Here is a 24,565-nt window from a genome sequence, read left to right on the forward strand (position 1 = left end):
ATTGGGACCCAGGGTGGTCAGGCCTCAACAAGGAATTCTGTTGGTCTGTGCAGGTGCCGAGATTTGTACCAAATCAGTCTGAAATTGAGGGCTTCTTGCTGCTTTTCCCAACAGAAACATTCTTCAGGAAACTGATTTTGACTATTCTCCAGGAGTGTTTTTGGTGGTGTTGGGACTGCATCTCAGTTACAACTTTTTCAGCAGCCCTTTTGTGTTGAACTTCTAGAAACCTTGCTTTTGATTTTTGATGTACTTGTAGTGGTCCTTTGCTCACTTGGCCAGCTACTGACTCAAAGTAGCAGCAAGGTGCTGCTTGTACAGCAGATACGTGAACTGTGCAGGTCTTTGCCCACTCTGATGTTTACTGCAACTGCTGGTGCTGTACTTTAGGTCTGTGCTCAGAAAAATTCCTTCCAGTTTTCAGGGAGGTGTGTGTGAGGGCAGGGGCTGTAGGAAGTACAAAGTATTAATAACTAGGAAGTTGTATTTATTCATGTGAGTTAGTCTATTAGGTTTTATGAGTTAAGTGCTTAATAGAATGACTTTCAGGCAGTTACTCAGGGAAATATGCACATGAAATATTGTTGCTTAAAGGAATTGGATGTTTTAATATACAGCCATATACAAAATTGCACACCATGTTATAATACAGAGGAATCATCATTGGCCTGGGCTGTGCAGCACTGGTACTTTGCACTGAAGAAGGGCTGTAGTCCCATTTCTTAGAAGTAGTTGAGTTCTCAGCTTTCTTTTGTGTGTTAAGGTGTTAATGTTACACTCCTTCAATTATTAAAACTCTGGTAGCATTTACATGCTTCAATTTCCAATCAGTCTCCCAAACATGGTACCAAAAGCACATATGACTCTTTGTAGGGATTGTATAGCACAGCTTTAGGCTATGTTTGTTGCCTCTTTTTTTCTTGCTAAATTTCTCAAAAATGTATCTGAACTGTGATCTCTTCCAGTGGGTCAGCTGTTAAGGTAGGAATTTCACTTGATACCTTCCTGCTGTATTTTATGATTTCCTATGATGGTGGCTTGCCAGCCTCTGCAGCTTTTCTGCCCCTTGCATTGTACTGCCTTGGTACGTGAGGCTGGAAGGAGAATCAGGCCACGTAGCAGTTTCAGTTCCCGCCTAACAACACAGAGTGGGAGAAAAGCTTACCCACCGCTTTGTCGTGTTCTAGGTAGAAGAGCTTAGGAGAACAAGACTAGTTGCTAGCATGGTGTGTTGAGAAAGGTCTGTGAATGAGGATGGCTTGCCTTTTTTTTTTGTTTGTGGGGTTTTTTTTTTAGATGCCCTACTGATGCAGAGTGGGAGGGAGATGAGGGTATGTGTCTTGCATTTAATTCTGCAGAGCTGCCCTGGCAAGCCTTGTTGCAGGGATAGAGAGTAATAAACAGAAAGGAGACCAGGCTGCAAAACTCGGAAATGTGGATCTACACATTTTTACCTGGTGCCTGGAGGAAGAGATGGCTTTCCACCTCTTATCAGTAAAACTGTTCCAACGGGACCTTCAGCTGTTGACATCGGGGACATCCAGAAGACTTGTTCTTCATTCCAGCTGTTGAGCATTTTCAGCTGTTTCAGCTCTAACACCTGCTATTCCCCTTCAGCTGGACATGGACAGAGCACTGTGGCTGGAGGGGAGGACTATAAATTGGCCAGGTCTCACAGGGCAAAGTAGCTAAGAGGAAAATGCCTAATGAACTAATAGTTTCATAAAACCAGGCAAGATGCAATCACTGCCTTTTTGTATTAAACAGGAGATTCCAGCTGTTCAGGATTACAGCCCGAAGGGTCTTGCTGTCAAGGCTAAGAATTTCAAGCCAAGTTTTTCAGCTCTCAAAAATTTTGCAATGTTTTTACTACATCTGCAGCAATTTACATGTGCAAAAATATGTTCCTTTTGAGACCGCATGAAAGTCTGCTCCTGTGGAAAGACAGGAGCTAACTAGCAAAGAAGGGAGGCCGCTTAACAGGATAACTTTGGGCTCTGCTTCACTAGCTTTATTATATTGAAGATAATTTAGTCCCCAAAAGTAATCATTAGTTCCTTTACAATTGTACATGTGCTTGTGTGGTTTGCAGAACTCAGTGTGTGTAGCAGGGCATGTTTTAATGAAGGAATATGAGCTTTTTGTTGGCACATACACAAGTGGAGGGAAAGCAGAGTCAGTACCTGCCTGGGGCAGAGGTAAGGAACACTTGCTGATGGAAAAGCTGTTATTTATCATCATCAACTGCCCATTTTCTCTCTTAGTCAGAGGGAGGCAAGTTTTATGGCCTTCCTGTAACCAGTCTGTTCCAGAGCATTTCTCCCTCGAGGTTTAGTATAATTATGAGGCATTCTCTGTTGAGTTTCAGTAATTCACATTTACCACCTGAGACTCTTAAGACTGGAAGCATCTTGGAGAGGACTATTATGTTGTGTGTGTATGTAGAAACACAGTAAGTCCTGTGACCCTATGTAATTCAGAACATGGACAGCTAGTCTAGGCTGCTGTAGCTGACCCCTAAAACTGCATGGTAGAAAAATTTAATTTGTAGCTCAGATCCATAGGACATAACAAAAATGTAAGGGGCAGGGGGGAGGAAGGGAAGCATCCTAGCTTCAGAAAAATCCTCTTGTATTACAGAAGACAGCAATCTGGGTGATAAAAGTCTGCCTTCACTGAGATGGGCAGTTTTTTGCAGACATACTGCAGATTTCTGTTCACTCATCAGTGCAGCTGTTGGTCTGCTGGACTTGGTGATCAGTGCACCTATGTGTGACTTTCTAATTTGTTATGAAAGTTGTGGCAATGATCATATTGCCATCTTAGCTGTATGTGAAGGAACAGTTTAAGGGGATGCACTGCATTGCCTGCAGAATTGCCTCTTGGTGGTCACAAAACAGAATTCAAATTCAGACCCTTCTGGGACTGTCACAAAGGTCCCTTTTTTTTTGGGGTGTGTGTGTGTGTGTGTGTGTGTGCACTCTGTAGCATGCCCTTGTTGAGTGTCATTTACCCTGTCTAAAAATAACCCATTCACAGTTTCACAGGGAAGCCAGGCACCCCAGCTTCACAGTTGGGTATTAGGTTGATTGATCAGTATAAGAGGTGGTGGGATTTTTTGTTTTGTTTTGTTTTAAGTTAGAACAGAGGACACTTTTCCTAGGAAAAGCTTAATTTGTAAAATCACCCTTTCTTGAATATTCTAGTGATGGGAAATTCATATCTGGATATATATACTCCCTCCTCTGTATTAACACCACTACTCTATCTTGCGATTAGGAAACATGATGGGGAGGACAGCAAGTGATGTGCCTTCTGCACTTGTTTCAAATCAAAAAACCATGAACCGTGTTCTTTGACCTCCTTAGAGAAAAGCTCTGAGTCTTGCATTAGACCTTTGTGCACAGATGAACTATTTAAGGTCTGTTCTTCAGATTCTTCCTCATATGAATAGTTGGGGTTTGTAAAATCTTGTACAGTATGAAAAACTTTTATTCCCCCACCCCCATGTCAGTGACAAACTTTACAGAAAATACCATAAAATGGATGGTGAGGAAGGACTGTGACCTCATTCCTACCTGACCTCCAAGGATGTTCCTCTGTACTGGATATGCATATAGGCAAACACAGTATCAGGATGAAAACAGGTTAAAAGATTATTTTGGAATTATATATTTGAACTCTGCCTAACTGAGGAGTTAATATATCTCCTCAGACATTCATCTGTTGCCCAAAAGTAAGCATCATTTTGTAAGACTTTAGAGCATATTTTCTCAAGATACAAATAGAGTAGGTTCCAGCTTTCAAGGAGTCTCTGCCCTTAAACTCAACATTAATGAAATGGCAACTAGTGCCCTCCTTTAAAACTTCCTCTTAAATGAAGATATTTTAGCTCTAAGTTGAACAACTTATATTTATTACAGCTATCAGCAGTATTTATCCAGCCACTTAAAAAAACCCTTCTTTTTTCTTCTCCCTCTCTCTCTCTCTCTCTCCTTTGGTTTTAAGAATTGAAGAAACAAGTGCAGACCTGCGGAAACAAGTGGTTAGGTTAGAAGAAGAACTGGACCAAGAACGAAAGAAATACACGATGCTGGAGATAAAGCTGAGGAATTCTGAACGTGCTCGTGAGGATGCTGAGAAGAGAAATCACCTCCTGCAGAAGGAAATGGAAGAGTTTTTTTCAACATTAGGATGTTTAACTGTTGGGAGTCGAAGTGCTAAAGTCCCCAAGTAGAACAAGCTGATGTACAGCATAGAAAATTCTATTTCTGGCAAAAGCAGTGAAAATGCACATTTTGTTCTGGTATACTCATGTATCATGAGTAATTCTACAGTGATTGTGCTCTCGGTGACACTTGCTCTGTTGTCTTTACATGTGCTGTAGTATTTGGGCCAGCTGGGAAAGACTGCTAAACATAATGCTTGAAAAGTTTAGATGTCAGATTGCCAAGAAAGAGTGGGCAGCCTTTTTATCCACAAATCAAAAGACACTATTCTCCATAGCTGTACTGCTGCCATCTTTGGATTTACTGCACCAAAGGACAGTGGAAAGTCCTGCAAGGTGGGTGGGATGGCCGGAACTGATGGACAGGCTAAGCCGGGAGCTGAGGGCCTCCTCCACTTGCGCTTGGGAAGATGGCAGTTCCAGTATGTCACCACATTCAATGTGGTTTAGCATATGGGTTTAATATGAGGTGTTTTTCCTCCCCACTCCCTACATAGTTTGTTCAAACTTCTCATTCCACAAATTGGCATTATTTTATGAAGATGGTTTGAAAACAAAGTCTACAGACAAGCTGAAGATACCAAAATCTTGACAATTCATTAAAGTTGTCCCTTACTCACTGAACAGTTCTGGTGCTTCACAAAAATGCAACTTACTGAAGTGTGATTAATAATCAGATTGGCCACACAAACTCCATGGAACTTTACATATGCACATTTTGCCCTAGGTATCTGGGGTTTTTTGAGCCAAAAATAGAGCAGTATTAGCTGCAAGAAAAAATCTCACAAGTTGATATGTACTGATCAGACATCAAGGTAGGAGAAGAAAGATTCTTATCATCAAAACACATCCAACTGCTGAGGGTTTTTATCTATAAAACTTTAATAGCAAAACCTATGGTAAGAGAAATTAGTGCAATTAGTGCTGGAAAGGGGGAAGGGTGGGATCTAGCTTTAATCTTCCCAGGACAATTTATGCTTAGCTGCCTTGTAATGTTTCTCATGACACCAGTTGATTTTTTGTTGTTAGTTGACAGGGAGGTGAGGGGACAGGAGGAATATAGTAGACAACCCAGTAGCCTAAGTTCATTGCTTCTGCTAAAGAAACATCATCAGAATAAAGCTGTAATTTCCAGTAATTAGCTGCCAGAGCTCACTTTCCTTCAAGAGAAGTTCTGCATAACATTTCTGGTGCCCTGAGCCACGTGGAGCCTGCACAAGGAATATTGTTTCACCAGATTCAGCTTGAACTCCATGCGCCAGCCCAGCACTCACAGCGCTGTTCGCTCTCTCTTGGCATGTGTCTTTGACAGCTGAGGCAGCTCAGGAGTCTCAGAGGAGAAGGATTTTTAATGGAAAAGTGCCACGACAACATGAGCTGGCTAAAGGGAAAGTATAGACTGTAGTGAAGGTGCTTGCTTCATTTAAGTATTTAAAAAAAATGACCTGAATCTGTCTTTTCTTACTAGAGAATATAACTTATTGTCTGGAAATAACCTTAGAATGGGCTTTTTTATGTAGCAGCAGATTGTATACCTTTCAGTATTGACTTTCTCCTCCTCATTCATCTGACAGATATCCAGGCATTTCAGTATTTAAATATCTACAAGTTAACTTGTTTCTACCTCACTGTAAAGCTTCTCCTTCCTATAGAAATGTAAACCATTTAAAGTGAGCAAAAAGAAACATTTTAACCTAATCTTTTCTGCTTAAGACAAGTCAAGCAAGGTGGTAAAGTAAGCCATGTGGATAGGTTAATTCAGTTACTTCAAAACATTTTCCCTTCTTCCCAGAACATACAGCTGTGCTGGATTCCGTACTGTGCCTGGTGTGAGGCAGCGGGGCTGGTACCTGAGCGTTCACCGGGAGCAGCCTGCCACCTGCAGGCACCAGCGGCACCCTTAGCTCCCCCCCCTTGTATTATTACTGATAGTCACAACTGCAAGGAAGATCCTGCAAGGAAGACGATGGCCTATTTAAAACAGCAGCATTAAGGTGCATAATGTGAGAAGCAACTGTTGTTACTGATTTTGAGCTGGAACAGCATAGTGGGTTAGGTAGCATTAAGTACCATGCCAGTCATCACAAAATAAACCTTAATATTAGAGAGTGGCCCGAACTGGGTTGTAAGTAATTCTCTGCAATTAGAACATCAGGATTGGTAAAAAGAAAGTTTCTACTGAGGCATTCAATCCAAGTAGTAGTAGCAACCAGGTTACTGTAATGCCCCCAACACGGGTACCTTTAGCCATCCTGCCAGCCCCCATCTCTTAGACTATTTATATTGCATTATCTCCTGTATGTATCAAGTGCAGACTACTCTCTTTAGTTCTAGCACGCTACAAATTTAAGAACTGAGCCATGCTGACTGGGAGCCTAAAAAACAAATATGCAAGACAAGCGCTAAACAGGACTGCTGGCTAACTCTCAGTGAAATCAAATGCAGCTGGAATTCTAGATATTCTCTAAGTATTTAAACTCAGGTAACCATTACATATAGCAGAACTGGGGAACAAACCCACCTGTCCCAAATCTTCAGCTCCAGGATAGGATCATCTGTCAGCTACGTAGCACTACACAATCTTAATCTGGCATCCAGGATAAAATTCATTCTTCTTTTCAGTATCACAAATGAAACTGTATCTACTCAAACTGATTAATGGAACTAACCCTTTCCTGGTTGACTGTTGTGCTCCAGCAACAGCTATTCCTCTTGTTCACAAGGAATAAATTTCAGGTCCTTTTGAAGATGATCCACTGCAGTAAATAAAGCCTGCAAGAAGCTGCAAACTACCCAGTTCATGCTGAAGCACACCACAGTGGGATGCTAACTCTAAAGCACAGCAACAGGAGCATAACATTAATTTCCCATCATGGGCAATTATGCAAGAAATGGGAACACACTTGTGCTGTTGTACACAACCTCATGCAACGCTATGTCCTCATTTGAGGAAAATTATACACTCTTTCCTAGCTTTAACTCCTGTTTCTGTACTCTCCTTCCCACCACATCATTTGCCAACTTCATGGATCTGAGACAGCACTCCTTCTTTTGCAGACCTTTAGCTTATTACAGCCCCTAGTTTAAAGTGCCAGCTTTCTTAGCAAGCATTTACAAGATACAGGTTTGTTAGTATTAATAAGGCATGATGAAAGGCTCCTTGAATCAGGTAGATACATTTTTACCATAGCTTTACCTGTGCAATCTTCCCAGCCTGGAACATCCCTTCCAGTATTACACAGGCAAAAAAGTATAAAAAAATTTCAGTGAAAGAAACCCAACACAAGCATATGCTTAAAAAAAATCCAAAGCCAAACATCAGCATTCCAGAATAACAAAAAACTTCTGTAGGTCTCCATGGTATTTCTAATATAAAAAGGAAAATTAATAATGATAGCTTATTGAATTATCTACATTCACCAAATAGAGCTATGCAAGCCAGCAGCACTAGAGAGCGTTTTGGTTCTGGGCTGAAGTCGCCCACAGACCAATCCCGGGCAGAGCTAAAACTGTCTCAGGCCTTGCTCTATATTAATACATTACTTGGATTTGGCTACACTTTATGCTAACATACACAAATAAAAAAGAGCATTTCTGAGCCTCGCCGCATTCCTAGAAGAGCACCTCACAAATAGCTGGTCCAGAGAAACAAAGCAGCCTGCACTGTACTGCCCACGGTCACAGTACCGTTCCCTTAAAAACGAACGCAAAGACAATGTAACAGCACACAGACAAACACAACTCAAGGGCATCTTGAGTCTGCATTTAAAGAAACGCTGAGAGCCTGCTGGAAATGAAGGCAATGAAATGCATTACGTTAGGATTTAGCCCCACTGCAGAGGTGCCAGCGCAGGAAGTGGTCCTGGCACCCGAGTTAGCTCTCCAGTAAGAGCTCTTCAGATGTCAGATCCTTCGGGCTTCTCTGAGACTCAGTCTTGAGAAAGATTTTCCTGAGGGCACAGGGACTGGGCCCTCCTTTCATACAGCCCATGGCTTACCTCTTCTGCAACGCAGGGTCTCGGCAGCTGTATTTCCAGGAAAGAAGGTGGCTAGAGCTGGCAGCAAGGAAGTAAGAATGGATTCCCAGCAGTCGCAAACACACTTGGTATTACCAGGGTGTGGCACATCCAAAGCCCATGGGAATGGAGAAATGGAAGAGACATGTCACTTTGCCCACGAGTGAGCTCACACACAAGGCAGGACTTTAAGTACCATTAAAAACAGATGCAGTCTCAGGAAGGACTGATGCTAATAAAACTCCAACTGCAGCCTTATTATGAAATCCATTCCAGCCTAGTAATGAAGAAGCACTAAATGCATAGTGGTCAGTTGTGTTTTTTTTTTTTTTTCCTTTTTTATTTAAAATATCATTATAACCAATTGACATACTAGATAACAATGTATACATTCCAGTGGTGCACATGTAATGACCTATGGCATGAATGATTAAAAAAACCACAATGTTCTCAGTAATGCCCCACCAACAGCTTATTTGGAGGGAATAAAGGAAAAGCAGGAAAAGGTATCAAATGTGGGGAAGAAAAAAAAAAATTTACAGTTTTTCCCAGTATTTTTAATGGTGTATCTTCCCCTTCGTATTTCTTGGGACAAAATAAAATTAAGAATATATTTCAAAAGGGGCAGAAGGAATGATCACAATAATTAGGGGGTTTTTCTCAACTTTAGTAATAAAAGTTAAAGAACTCTCAAAAATAGACTAGATATTGGGCCTACAAAAGTAATTCATCTGTATGCAAAGCTTACCAAGAATTATTCCTTTTGTAAAATGTAAAGGATGAGCTGACATTACTAGTAAGCTATTTTTACCTACAAAACCAGACTACAATAATAAAATCACCAATTTACAGCTAACACAATATTCTAGATGTACATTATTGTACACAAGCTATATATTACACATGAACATCTTACGTGAAATATATAAGAAACATACTTACTGATATTGTCTCAACATTGGCCAATAGGTTTATTTTTCTAAAGGAAGTGTATTTTTCTATTCACATTCAGTGTAGTTCCAATAGCAAGGGTTAGCTTTGCTTACTTAAGAAACGTAGAAAGTTTGTGTGAGGTAGTTCAAGAAAACCTAGCTTAAATTTTTAACTGCAGAAGTAGAAACACAATGTGATCTGATTCATAACACGTTTCTATAATGCAGAGATATCCAAAGAGGAGGAGAAGGGAGTGAAAGAGATCACTGAAAATACCGCTTTTATCCAGTGCCCTTAACTAAGAATAAATTAAATGAATTGAAAATTTGGGTAGGCAATAGAGTCTCATCACATTTCTCCACTAAAACCCTCTTTCTAATCTTACTGAAAAACGCAGACAAGTTCTCTTTCAACTCCAGTCCTCAAACTAAATATGTAAGAACCAAAACGTTAATAGGAAAAAAAAAAAAAGGCAACAGCATGGACAAGCTGCTGTCAACAGCAAATAAAAACATATCTAGAAACCGTAATTCACTTCCTTTAGCAACTCGAAAAAGTAAGACCAAGTGTAAACTGAACCGTCTTCTCCCCTTTCTCCCATGATCTTAACTGAGAAACATTTAATGTCATATGCTTTGGATTATTGGCTGGGTAGGAACTATCCGCCTGTACTAGCTTTTTGATGGTTTTTCTTTATGCAATGTTGAGATGAATGCCATATACAGGAATGCAGGAGCATTATATTCATGCAAATGCCTGGCAAGGTGCTTAATTTTTGCTCTCTAATGAAATAGCCTGTGTTCAGAGAAGCAATTTTCCATAAAACAAACCCACATCAGTAACATGCTACTTACTTGGACGCTGAGGCAGCAGAGGGTGCTGTTGCCACGACCACCTCAAATACAGCTCGCCATATCCTCCCCTAAATTCACACCTGTGTTGGCAGGGGGGGCTTACTGAACAATTTATGCTGGTATTATCTTTGTGTCTAGCTGGAACTCCTACCCAGAAAGATACTATCGCATATAGCGTAGTAAGGTTCTTCTAAACTAAAAACTCAAGCTGCACAGCACCTACGTAGGGAAAAGTGCCATGTCTACTCAGCTTAGCAGAATGAACGCACTAGAGGTGACCTGCTCAGTCCGGCTGGTCTAAGGCTGTTCAACCGATGGGTACTGCTCTGGCAGTCCAGCTTCTCACACACACTAACACACAAAAGCCTCAATTCTGACCGCGTTGTCTTGCATTAACAAAGACTTCACAGAGCAGAGGTGCAGCACACAGTCACAGAACTAACTTCCCCCCCATTTCTACTTCAAAATCTTGAGGAACCTACTTCTACAAAGGGAGAGGAGCTATTTTATCCTTGATGCCTGCCACAGCTCTGACCAGAGAAGGTGGAAATTAATCTCATTATTATTGCCCAACTTTTAACCTCACCTGACACAAGAAATCAGGCACAGCTCACTGTAATTCACTCCCTACCAACTCCCAATGGATTGGAACACCCCTACAAGTGGAAAGTTGCATGCACTTTAGTGAAGCCCATTGTCATGAGAAGATTTTGGAATCATAGACTAAAATAAAGCTTAATAATACTTTAAGAATAAAACTGTACAGTGTATTAGATAGTATATGAGCTAACAACATAGCAATAGACAAAGACAGGTGAACCCTAGCTACTCATTTGTTTGCTATCTGTGGCAGTGTGCAACTATCTATGAAATAATTTTGTATTTCAACAAATAAAAAGGGAAGTTAAGACTAGCATGTTGTTGTGATAATTTGGTTACTGAATCTGATTTTCCCGTCTTTGAAATTTGCCATCACTTCAATTTGCCTAAAATGCAAGCAACTGGGGGTGGGGGGGGAAGCAACGCTTGCTGTGAAGATGGTGCCAAAAGTGAACTCTAGGTTCCCACAGGCAAAGCTCTGACCTTACTGAAATAATCCCTTTAAACATAGCTCACTCATACTGCAATGGGTTGCAGCGACAGTCCCACCCATTCATCAACCCTACCTTAAAAGAAGAAAAGCTCAATTCTCCTTAGAGCTTATGAACTCAGTGAAGTTACTAGTGATAGCACACTGTGATAAAAGCCTAGTAACTATTTCACTCAATATTCATTTTAAAGCAATTTTTCTTTAGGACACTGGAAAGTGATAGCAAAAATTATTTTAAAGTTTCAAAATATTTTAGTCACCACTGAATCCAGAGGGGTCCAAAACAAATTTAAATAGGAATTATATTTACCAAAGTCTGTTTGTAACAGCACTTACAGGCATCAGAAGTTGATTTTATCAGCCTTAACTTCATTACACTGGGCTGACCAGAGTATCATTTGACCCTATATAACAATGGAGTACTGTTGTATGACCAAAAATTTTGGCTTAATTCACAGCTTAAACTTTGATAAAAAATTACAAAATAGACTGTTGTGTTGGTCTCTGTTCAACTTGAGCAGATTTTCTATGTTCCAGTGCTAGATGAATCCAAGCATGTCCTGCCTATTCTGAGGTAATATACAATTTGGCAGAATCCTGTAAAAATAATTGCCTTAACAAATGTGGTTTAGAAAGGCAATATTGAAATATTAGATACAAGTGAGGAAAGCAAAATTACACGCATACAGCACTTACCAGCAGTCTAGCCAGGCCAGGAAAACAACTGTGCTGTTTATCAATTTAGTCATCTCTGAGACATTACCATTCCTTGTAACCCTGTATGTTTTTTAAAAAGACATGTTAGATATTGAAAGCATTACTATCACTTCTATTTTTCTGAAACTTACTGCAAAGACAAATTTTCCTCTTTCAATTAGAACTTCAGAAAGATACCTATTTAACCCAACGAGCAGAAGGAACCACACTGAAGAGCATCAGTCATTCCTGGATGACCTCTGTAGCCAGTTACATGATTTGCGGATGTTCTGTGCCTGGCAAGACTTCTGTATTTTTTTGTGCTCATTTTTGTGAGCATTACTAATTTAAATTCCTCTTCACATTCTAATTCACTACACAAAATATGCATCTACACAAGGCAATCAATTATACAGCCTAGCTTCACTAAAAATCTGCATTTTCCAAAGGAATAAATTCTGAATGATTAACTCATACATAAACTTAAGTCAGTTATACATAAATCATTCTGTAAATATAAAATGTAAACAGTTAAAATACTTCTGTGAGGAGCAGCACCATTTTACATGACTATTTAGTAACTGTTCTATATATTTCGATATATCTTTTGTTTAAAAAGTATATTGAAACCTGGAGCTTCAGTGCTGAAAACTGGTGAATATTTATGACATAAAATGAACCATTATTAAGATTTCTGCTACACTGGTCTCATGGTGATATGAAAGAGATAAATATTAATTTATACAGCATTACTTCTCCCTCCTTTGGATGGCATATATTGCTCACTTAATGCATTAGCTACAGAAATCCTGAGGTTCTCCTACCACTTAATGTTTTTTAGCAATCAGTTACTTTTGGTGGAGAAAGAACAGCTGAAGTTTTGCCCCTATTGCATTCATGTCATTCCCTCTTCTAGCCAAAAAGCACTCGCCTTAGTAGACAAAACTAGTAAGAAACAAAACTCCCAAGAATCACATATTACATGAAAGTATAGCTACAGCATATTAGTTTTCCCTCATGGCAGTCTAGACATCCTGGATACACTTCGTTTTGTGTGTACAAAAACAGGCTACAAGCTAGAAGTAAACAGTTTATTTGCATTGCAATGTATTATTCATGAAGTATCCTCGTGTTTTATGGTGATCACAAGATTTGGCATGCCACAACTCTGCAGAAAACATCACCTTGCTTTGTTAGGCTAGATATTTCTGCAGCTTTGAAGATATGACTTGCTTTCTTAAGTTCATAAAACCATTCAGATGAGGTTCCTTTGCAAAGGATTGTACACCGTTTCTCTAAAAAAATTCACTAATTTTTGCTTTTGCTGAAGTATTATAGGCAAGTGGCCAAAATAAAAGAGGATTTTGTTCACTGCCAGCACCACAGTAGTATGCCCAAAACTACAGCTGGCTGCACTGAATTCTCTCCCCTTCCACCTGGACACGGACACAGGACCAAGCATAAAACCTTGAAGGATATCATGAACAAAACATCTGGCATAAAATTCTAATTAAAAAATTGAAAACCTATAAAATCTTAAATAATTCATTATATGGTAATGACCACAACATTAATATGTGCTTTGATAAAACAAATCTTACAAATTCAGTAAAAAAAGATCAGCAGCATAATAGTAAAGCAAATATGCAGATTTTAAAACCACAATAAAAATTATCAGGTTTAATATTTTACAGTTAATTACAGCAAAAAAAGTGGCTGCTTTTAACACAACTTACAGTTTAAAATTACAGCACTTTATGATGAATTCTACAATTATTTTTGAAAAAACACTCAAAAATACCACCAAATTTTAAAGGTGCCCTATTAATGACTAAAAGGACCCCCCTCCCACCCCCCGAAAGACCAAGTAGTCATCTACAGCAACCCAGAGGTCCAGCTGAGGTTTCTAGACTGCTGTCTGTATCAGAGGCCAATGTTGGATCTGTTGACATTGAAGACACATCATTGACAGATGACGATGAAGATGGATGTTGAGAGCCATTGATCATTGCTGCACCTGTGCTATGAGAAACAAAACAGCAAATCAGTTGCAGATACAGTTGCACGGTTCAGTACTTGCATTAGTCTGTCTCTTCCTAATAGTCACTGCTTTCCCTTGTTTCGGCAAGTTTGAAGAGATGTGTCTCAATCCGTTGTCAAAATAAATAAAACCCACAAGTCTTTAATATGGGGCTTAATGAATGGTATGCCGAGAACCACTCACATGGCATGACACCTGCCAAATTACAATAAAATGCTAATGGCTGAAGGTTAAAAATCACAAACATAGATAATACTGCATAAAGCCAGAGCTAAGATATCCTACTAAACGTTGAGACCCAAAGCTAGAATATATCTACATATTTAGATAAAGAAAGAAGGGGACTGCTTTTTTCCATCAGATCCTCCCCTTCAGGCTGGGAAATAGTTGGTGTCCAGCCACATTTAATGTATACAATCACAGATACGCAGTGATTTTTCCGAGTCTGGACTTCAGTGAACTCTCAGCAGAGTCAGCAACAGTTAGTTATCCAACTCTTGCCATCATTTTTCAACAGTGCAAATGGAGTCCTGTCAATGGTCAGTCCATGATCACATTTTGCTCCAAAATGCAGCAACAGTTTCTGAAAGTGCTCCATCATTTTCCTTTCTGTTTAGAGGGAATATTCAAGGCAGGCAACCTAGAAATCCTGCTTCATTACTTAATAGATGTACGTATTGGTTATATCTTTATTTGAAACTGCACCAGCTACAAGTTACACATCTAACCAGATTATGGCAAGAGAGTACTAGTACACACCAAGATGCTTCTTGCGGACTGAAATGAATGAGGCGTCAGTTACATGGGGACAATAATAGAGGAATTTACCAGATGAATAAAAAGAGATGGCACCCCCATACATTCCATTCAAATAAGCAGTATCTCAAAGAGAATTCAAGAGGTTATTGGTCATTTAAGAGCCATATTTTTGAGTTAGGTTACCCTTGGATGTCTTCAACAGCTTTACTCTCTCCTGACCTACAACTTAATGTAGCTTTATACCGTGCTTTTATTGTAACCAACCTAAAGGGGCTGGTTGTCCACGTATAACCCCATTCTTGGTTCTCTCCTCCAGGTCCATGACTTCCTTGTATATCAACTCTGAAAATGCAGAGAAGGGAAGGCAAAAAATGAATTTACAAACCCAAGACTGGATTGATAATACATCTTCCATTAAAATGTACATTTAAATTTCACAGGTTTATTACTGTTCAGAATTAGTTTTGAACAACAGGCTGTAGAGGCTACGGAACAACTGGCAAGTGAGGTAAAAATGTACAATTCTTTTCTGTTGGAGCTACAATGGCCTGGCACTCTCAAGAACACACTGACATTGTTCTAAGACTCTTTTGTCCAGGCTGTTTGGGGACATGAGGTTAAACTGAGTCTTAAAGACCACTCAGTTTTTATCAATGGCTTCTTTGGTACAGATAACCTCCATCAGCAGTCTTCAAAGGAACAGGTAGGAACAAGCCCAAACAGCATTTCCATCCTCCCAACACATATTTGCCACTAAATATCCTCAGCAACAACATCTAAAGGTCCAGATCACCATGAAATGGAATACAATATTGGTGTATAAGTAGTCACTCCAAATGAAAGCAGCAACTTTATCTTCCAGTTACACAAGTTCCTCATCCTTAAAAAGGTCAGAAGTGCTTCTATCATACACCCTGTGTACTGGCCAGAAGGCTTCTAGGCTAATGGCAGCTTATTACCCAGAAAAGACTTCAGCTGTGAATCTACAGAAGTAACAAGAGAAGAAAAGGTCTAAACATGTTAAATGCAACTCATAAGAACTGACTGTCAGAATACCGCTTCTTATCTGTCACTGGCAAACTAATGCAATGTACAAACAGTTAGGAAGAAAAAAAGCATTTAAGAAGTATAATTTCAAGGGCCATGGGAGTCTCAAAAGTAAACTCCATATTGCTTGAAATACTTACCCTCAGCACACCTGCTTCAAAAGGGAAGTAACTTTGCTTGGAAGGAGGATGGTAAGAGAATTTCCACAATTCTCCTTATCTCTGCCTTTACAATTAAAACTCAGTTTCTAATAGAAAGCAACTTAAAAGTGTGGTAGTACCAGATTTTACAGACTTGTATCCATTACCAGCTAACACAATGAAACTGTCAAAAATGATTCATGAAACATTTTCCCTAATCTTTTTCCTCTGGGGATAAAAAGGCTATACAGATCTAATGTCCCTTCCTAGACTTTTTCAGTACGAAGTATTAGATTGCTCAATGCACTAAATTCTTGCTTAAATGCAACATTTATAGGCTGCACGGCTCTCTGGATCTGTATTTTTTCTTAGCACTAGGACCTTTGCAATAACACCACACCTTTTAGAAGCAATTTCAAAATTAAGCACAAGCTTTACAAGTAACAAAGATGTTCCCCCCTTCTACTTTATCATTTTACACCTCATATATGACCAGGAAATATACATACTAAACCAGTACTGAACACTAAAAATCATCATCTTGGAGGTACGAATCTTATGTCACACTGCAATCTGCTCCAGACCTCAACCCCAGCTACTTTCTCAGGATCCCAGAGATGATAACCATCACTGTCTCCCACACCAGCTGTAACCTCACTATCTCTCCCGTTACTAACACTCCTTATGGCTTCTTCTTTCAAATCATCTGCTTGATTTAAAAGAGTATAGTTATTGCTAATATGCTCTTCACTTGAAGACTAGCGCTTCTACTTCAGACTTACATTGCTCAAAGTCCTGCACCTTTTTCAACTGTAACCGTTTGTCCAGAAGAGTTACCCTCCCTAAAAATGCTGCCTTATGGTTTGCAAAAGGCAACTGAAACAAGCAGGTCTTAAGTTCACTACAAAGGTTCAGCACCTTCACAGGAAAAATTTTAGTGTCCCAACAATCGAGAGGTTGTGAAGCACTGATCTATTCCCTTGCCATTCCAAATAGTTTAAGTAAATACTATTAGGTTGCTCAGAAGAACCTTAATAACAGTAACCCTTGGGCCCAGCCTACTTCCAAAGGCCTTAGTAAACTTAAAATGCCCTTCTTACCTTTCCATTCTTCTATCGTGTGCTCCCTCTCATCTAACTGCTTATCTGGTATCTTTGGTGGAGGCTGAAAAACAAAACTAACTCATGATAAAGCGATCAAAAGGGATACAAAACCAGAATAAATGAAAAAAAAGCACTCAGAATATGAACCTGATTTATTTACATGGTCATATATTCTCTCATACTTGGACTTGGCCTATTTTCTAGATGCTGCTACATGTTTTAAATTTCTTCTGATTAACAGATTTGCTTACATTACTGTAATAATTAAAATAGAAACTGAACAGTCTGGTAAAAGAGCTCCTAAGTGCAGCAGTCTCCAGCCCATGCAGCCCTTTTTACCTACTTACTGTTAATTACTAAATTTTCCCTCTAGCTACTATAGATCAGCAGAATGCTAATTGCACCATTTACATCAAGCATCTTTTTCTATTCCTAGTGGGCCATCACCAACCACCCTTCTCTTAAAAAAAATGACTTTTCTCATAAGCTGAAATTGTCCTGAAATTAATTTTTAAGAAAAATTTTCAATTAAACCCTTTGTTCATTAGTGTCAACAACTGAAAGCTCAAGATCTGGTACTCAAATTTTGCTGAAATACTTATTTTCTAGTTTAAGAGTAGTATCAATTGCTACAACTAATGAAAATATTTCTCTTGCCCAGGAGTAAATACCTCAGAATCCTATCAAGGGCAATCGAACCACACTGAAACAACTGAAGCTCAATAAATCAGAACCCTATATAGAAGATTTCAGATGCATTAATACGTGTCCAGGAGATTATATGCAATTATACACGAACACACACACAGATATACAGCTACTTCACTTTGTGCCCATTCCTAATACTATTTCTAATAAACATGTCAATAAAAATGATTACGGCTCAGTTGAGCTTCTAGTGAAATGTGTAGATCATGCAACAATCTTCTTTCAAGCAGTTATATCAAGCATCTCAACAAGTTTGCTTTAGTACTGTACCTTCCTAATCAGAGACCTAAAACAAGAACTTACAGCTTCTGCTTCTGATGGATCATACCAAACATTGATGTATGGGTGCTGCAGGGCTTCATCCACAGAGATTCTTTTAGAAGCATCTATAACCAGCATTTTTGATAACAAATCCCTTGCTTGACTTGCTGCAAAAGCAAAATTTTCTATTTAGACTATGTGTATCATATATGCTGCACATAATACAGTATTTCAAAGCTCATAAGGAGAGGAGACCCAGAGTAAACAAATTCCAGTTTAGTATCTACGCAACCCTCACATAATTTGGGGTTTAGGGAAGCGGTCCATTTGATGAAAAAAAAATTTGCAGAGAATAACACAGGTGGGAAAGGGGTTGGACATGTTTCACTATACATTTTCAGCATACAGTGCACGTTGGCATGACATCCTTATGTGAAATGTAACTCAGCTGGCAGTACAGCCTTGTCTGGAATAGCAGTGGGCAAGCACCTACTACCCCTCTCTTACAGTTTATGGAGAAAAAAAGTCACATACTGTTAGTCACAGAAAATATGGTGAGTCTGTGACTCCACTGTGTAGATGACTTTTAGAACCTGTAAGTTATTTCAGTAACTACAGGATATCTATGTATTATGAGTATAAAAACTTTATTTTCATCCCTAGAGAAAGAAGATCTGTTCTGCCTACACAACTTCTATTCCACCCTCCCCCCACTCTTCTCTAAATCATGTTGGCATCTGTCACTGAGAGGAATATATATATATTCACTTTTCTTTATAAAGGTATCTCCAAAATAGGAGTTGTTTCAGAAAAGATGAGAAAGTGAAGGTAAGCATACGCCAGTACGTTCATCCACTCCCATGATATAAATATTGTAATATTTAAATCCTTAGCAGGATGATTTTATAGTGAACAAAACCAAGACACATTTCTGTTCAATATATCACAGTTTTAAAACTTTTAAAATATACAACACACAGAAGACAGACCTTACCTTTAAGCTTATTGTGTTCAGAGTCAGCTGGGAAAAGGACATCTGGAAAGAGTTTTTCAAAACTATATCCAGCATATTTAGGTCTGTTCTCCACGTAAGTTCGGACTGTAGGCTGTAATTTCTTCATAAATTCAGGGCATGGTGTTCCTAGCTGCTCTATAACTTTATTCCATTGATCAATATCTAAGGTCATGCAGCTAAGAAAAACACTGTGTCTAATTTTGAGCTAGAAAGTTATGTTAAAACCACATGAAATAACCAACAGAGAGAAAACACAAAGTTATAATAAAATATCAAGTTCATCATCATTAGTTAGGACTACTTTCTTAGAGAAAACAGTGAAACAAAGCAAGACTATGATAGAGCAAGTCAAGGCAACATGCATTTTACTCGAAATCATAATTAAGTAGCAAAGGATATACTTCTGAGAAACAGAGAAAATTAAGAGACTCACAAAATGTATTAAATGAATTTAAATAAAGGCGTTGTTTGGGTTTTGGAGAAGAACTCACTTCCTGATCTGAACACGTATTCACAGTAGTCAAGCTACTACACATCACCAAGGCACTTGTGAGAATTACCCCGGGTAGGTGCTTGGTCCTTTGTCCTCATCTTGATACCTCAGCCCAGTCCTGGACTCTCCCAAGTCACCGATCTCTCTCTAACAACATCCAACACTGAGCACCAGTGGGCACACAAAGGATGAGATCTTGGCCCACACAGGTCAATGATAATTTTGTCAGAGACTTGAATGCAGAAGTTAAAGAGTTTCAAGGATGTGTAAGGAACGTCTTAATTGAAAATTTTACACAAGTTAAAGGGGAGATTGACCAGTTCATGGCAGAAGAATTTACTACGTGTTACTGAATAAAAAAAGCAACATTTGGCTCAGGAATTCCTAGTTGCAGCTGGTTAGATACTGGGAGAGAGCTCAGGTAAAATTTTGTATATGCTTATCTCATTCATGTATTCTCCCCAACTTTTTCTTTTTGGGTACCATCAAAGACTGGATACTGGGCTACCTAAACCTTCAGTCAGATGTAGCAGGCCCCCTCTTATGTTCTTAAAATGTAACAGCAGACCTTTATATAAGGATTTTCAAGCTCTACAGTGCTTTAGTACAGGCCTTGAAAAAAAGGTATTTACATTGTATGGCACTGAGCCTAAACTGAAAAGCCATGCTAGCAAACCAGATCCATAAAGCTAAGCATGGTGCAGCTCATGCAATGACAGAGCCGTGTGAAAGTAAGGATGCCCTGGATCTCCTCCCTATGTCTCAAAATCTTCACCCAATCTTCACCCGTAAATGGTACTATATCCATTATTAAACAGTTAACGTGCAGCAAAAGCAGGAAAGATTTCTGACAGCATCTAAAAAACTGGAGCGTAACTACTAGTAAAACAAATAAGATTCCAAACTCCAATTAGATCCACTAATTTTAGCGATGATCCAGAGGTTTCAGCTCTATTTGCTTGGAGCAGACCCTTTGCTGAAGTATTGTTCACAGGACAACCCATACAGATACCACCAAGCCATTCGTGGAGTAGAAAGACAGAGTGCCAGATATTTCTGAAAGCTGTCTGCAGGATCGTTTCTGCATACAAAAATATGAAACTCCAGTGTGTAACTAATGAAGCTGGTTAGGAATTTTTTGTAAACATTTCCTATAAAACGTAAAGAATAATAACTGCTAACACACTCGGGCACTAAACAAGATTAGTAAGCTATTACACAAAAATGATCTCCAAAGCAAAAAATCAATGCACGTGAACCAGTAAAACACCACCTAAAGACAAAAAAAATCTGTCTTAAATGTGACAACATCCAAAAGCAACGGATAGACACTATATTAAATTGAAAAAAGAAAAAAGAGGATAAAAAGAAAAAAGGAAAAAGAAAAAAGGAAAAATAAGCCTGTTTGCCCAAGTGGTATTTTGTTCATCTTGCTTAGTATTAATCCCTAAAGACAGTCATACACAGTAATGCTGTGTTGTGATTTTGCTTTAAATGGTTTAACTGTAGACATTTTTGCAGCTTCCTGGAACCAAAACTATGAACTTGCAAATTGTACTTTGAAAAGGCAGTTTAAAACCAGTATTTTAAAAATTAGCACCACCTTAATCTGGAACTATATTGCTGCAGTATCTTTTGACCTTTTACAACTATGTCCTAGGCCAAAGGTAAGGATACGATCTGTACCAGGAAATAAAACACCACCTTTGATCATTTCTCCCATGATGCACCCAACTGACCAAATGTCAACTGAAAACAAAATGCAATGGTATTAACATAAAAGATAGTTATCAAAATAAAGTAAACAAAAATATCTAGACACACACACATGAAGTGACTATAAAAAGCATGTGTAATGAAAATGAGTGAAGGTGAATGTATGCTAACTACAGGACCAGCAGAGACTATGTCCTACTGCTAGGTGCAGCCTGAATATAAACGAAGTTCTTCATTTTTTTTTAAGTGTATCACAGAAAAAATCCATGTTCATTTAATAAAAAAAAAGTACAATACGCATTTTCATGACACAACATCAATAAAAAGGTTAATCACTTCCTAACTAATTCAACCTGCTGCAGCAGCACAAGGATACAGTCCCTTCCTGGAAAGAGGATTTTGTGGCAAACCATTTCGCCCATAATGCACCCCACAGACCATAAATCCACTATGTTTGTAGCACAAAAAGAAGGAAAGCAAAGCAAACGGTCATTTAAAATTAAAAGAAGCATAACATGACTGCATCCTATAAACTGCAGAGACAGCACAGGAAGAAGAGCAAGTCTTTATATTAATCAATGAAAACACTTTACATGATATATAAGGATTAGCTTTTAACTGTCTCAAATACAAGGCAGAAAAACATCCTTTTGTTTAACACAGTGCTACAGCAAGAGCTAGAGCAGGGGAGGGGGGCTGGGGGGGGGGAGAGATAGAGAGAGAGAGAGAGATACACACGAATCAAGCAGAGTAAAGACCTTCTCCAAGCTCCGAGGCTTGCAAAGCTACCTCTGCCAATAAGACTAGATTGGAGCACCAAAGATAATTTTATTTCTTGAAAGTAATTCCATTGTAGTTGTAGGAATAATTTTAAAAGTAGCCAAGTAAACTGACCTTTAAAAATACTGTGTATCTAAACAGTCTATACTTGGAGGAGGAGAATTAATTGGTTATTACATAGGAATTAAAATCTGCCATCAAGTATTTCCTAAAAGTCAGATTACCATGCATCTCTCTCTCCCTTTAAATAAAAAGCAAACACAATCAGTAAAAGATCACTTAGAATTTTAGAGGATCAGTTAATGACAATATTAGTATGCTCCTAAAAGATTTTCAGTTAAAATTATTTGCTTAAAAATATTTCTCCAGTTATGCTGAAATAACATCTTATACAAAAGAAAAACTCAAAAGCAATTTTTTTTGCTATGAAATACACATTTTCTACATTACCTTAAAATAAATCACTCAGAAGACATACTCAAAGATGCACAAGTTTACTTTTTACAGGTATGTCCATTTCTTTTGTGGTTGCTTTCAGAGATACTATTAACTCCGTATGCAAAAGTTTTCTTGAAGTCATAATAATGAATTTGTATTATTATGAATACTTTAATGTCAAACATGACATTGGAATTTCAATTAAGCAGATAAGAAGGGTATTTAAATGAGAACAATTGTATACTAAAAATCACATGTAAAAGTTCTAAAGGAGCTCAACATCAAGCAAACAACGTTGCTTCTTATTGAAAATATTCCTTCCCCCTTATTTACAAGTTCCTCTAAAATGGTATCTAAATCATATGATAGGAGATCATAGTTGTACATATTAATAGGTCAAAATTAAGGGCCTGGTTCATTTAAAAAATGATTGTCAACATTTTATGATTAGTGGTGGGTTTTCTTTAAAAACGCTTTTCCAATACTTAAGAAAAGTACATATTCTTTGGCTTAGAGACCCAAAGATTTGAAGCCAAGTTTTACATTTGACTTTTAAAATAAAATTCTGAATGTTGACTTTTTCCACCTGCAAAACAATCTGCTGCCATCACAAACAAAAATATACCCAAATCTGTGTAATTAGCTTGTGTCCAACACGATAAAAACGATGCCCATAATTGCATGGAGAAGTCTGGGAAGAGAAATAACGTGAGTCAATGACTTATCTTCAAGCCTCAGAAGACGAATTACTTCAGAGGCGAAGAAAAACATTGGAAACCATTCTTCTGGTCACCCTACAAAACCAAACTTGTGATGTGTGGGGGAGTTTTGGTTTGCCACTTTCATTAATCAAACAAAACCTGTCTATTGATAGGTCTCTAACTTTTTTATGAAGCTAAACTAACTTGTATGCTGAGGACAACTCCTGTGAATACGTCTATAAAAGACTGAGTAAAATCTTACTACACATTTGAAAAATCTTTTTAAAAATCTACTGCTTGTCATACAGAGTGTATTTTATTCTTAAAAACCTTGTTTGGAGTGAACTTACTATTTTCTATAATTCTAAGAGAAAAAATACCAAGTAAAAATGAAGTTCAAACCCAGTATACACACTAGGAAACTTAAAAGTAGTAGCTTCAGAGGGTTTGGGGCTTTCCTTGCTTTTCAATGCTTCCTTCCTGATAATCATGCACATAACTGCACATACATTTAAATATGTTAAGGTACATGTGCACAAACACTTTTGGTGTCCTTCAGTTCTGAATTTCTTGAGTTTGCAAGGCCTGGTTTCTCAATGTAACATACCCAAATGCGCTTTATCTCCTTCGGTATCAAAACCTATGTAGAAGTTAACTCTGTCATCAGTTTGTTTGGGATCTTTGCTAGTTTTAAAACAATTAAAGATTTCATATGTGTGTAGTATAGTACCAAAAGAATGCTACTCTGCAGTATGTATCTCAGTCATCAAAACGTATATTGCAATCTTCACACATAAGTTCAGCAGGGCACTGAAACGGCATAAAGCTGCCAGATGACCATGTTCAATTACACTAAATGTTAATGTTAAACATTAGTTAGCTGTCAATTTTCAATATTTAACTCTAAATTAAGTTAACTTTTAATTTAACTATGGGTTTAAAGGGCTAAAATAGGCATCAATGCTAACAGGTGAGGATCCTGGACAGCCCATGGCTCTTACTGTAAGTACATCCTTTGTACCTGCCTTCCTCACCCCTGCAGCCTTGCCTCCCTGTCAGGGGAGCTCCACAAACGAGGAACTCATCAGGCAGAGATTGAAAAGCGTAACAGTTTATGTAAATAGCCTTTTAATGACAACAGGACATATGGAAATGCAGATTGTCTTCTGACTCAGCCAACATATGTAACTTATATTCTCCAAAAGCATCATTCTCAACTCAAGGACCATGTATTTGGCTTCGGGGAAGACATGATAGTTTTTCATATGAAAGTAAATTTTTATTTATATTCTGCTGCACAACACAATTCACACTTGCTTAAGGAACAGCATTGTCATTAGCATGACAGGGTGCTCTAGAACACGATCTATTTAACTCCAGTAATAAACTAAGCAACATTTTAGTGGAAAGAATGTTTCACACTTTTGCAACTCAAAATTACTTAATATTTAAGAGCAAAATGTAAACTGGGCAAGCTAAGTCGGAAAACTTGTGACTTCCACTGTAGCAATTCTTTCTGTAAGGCAGCTGTGTGACTCAGACTACA

At 38.4% G+C, this 24,565-nt stretch overlaps 2 protein-coding genes across 7 annotated transcripts in view; one reads left to right on the top strand and one right to left on the bottom strand.

Moving 5' to 3' along the window:
• Positions 1-6,334, top strand: part of ARHGAP22 (Rho GTPase activating protein 22) — a 141,913-nt gene extending 135,579 nt beyond the window's left edge. The window contains exon 10 of the mRNA XM_075506593.1: positions 4,009-6,334. Coding sequence (XP_075362708.1) covers positions 4,009-4,237 — 229 coding nt within the window. The 3' untranslated portion in view covers positions 4,238-6,334. The remainder of the gene's footprint in view (positions 1-4,008) is intronic.
• A 6,560-nt stretch (positions 6,335-12,894) lies between these two features.
• Positions 12,895-24,565, bottom strand: part of MAPK8 (mitogen-activated protein kinase 8) — a 48,636-nt gene continuing 36,965 nt past the window's right edge. For 4 of the 6 annotated variants that reach the window (XM_075504942.1, XM_075504945.1, XM_075504944.1 and 1 more), the window contains exons 7-12: positions 21,062-21,133; positions 18,871-19,053; positions 17,919-18,043; positions 16,905-16,968; positions 14,882-14,959; positions 12,895-13,834 (exon numbers count right to left, since the gene is read on the bottom strand). In XM_075504942.1, coding sequence (XP_075361057.1) covers positions 13,689-13,834; positions 14,882-14,959; positions 16,905-16,968; positions 17,919-18,043; positions 18,871-19,053; positions 21,062-21,133 — 668 coding nt within the window. In that variant the 3' untranslated portion in view covers positions 12,895-13,688. Of the gene's footprint in view, positions 13,840-14,881; positions 14,960-16,904; positions 16,969-17,918; positions 18,044-18,870; positions 19,054-21,061; positions 21,134-21,476; positions 21,549-24,565 lie in introns of all 6 variants that reach the window. The other 2 variants (XM_075504946.1, XM_075504947.1) reach the window with 2 other exon arrangements.

Source organism: Mycteria americana, chromosome 6 (genome assembly GCF_035582795.1).
Source record: "Mycteria americana isolate JAX WOST 10 ecotype Jacksonville Zoo and Gardens chromosome 6, USCA_MyAme_1.0, whole genome shotgun sequence".
Lineage (NCBI taxonomy): Eukaryota > Metazoa > Chordata > Aves > Ciconiiformes > Ciconiidae > Mycteria > Mycteria americana.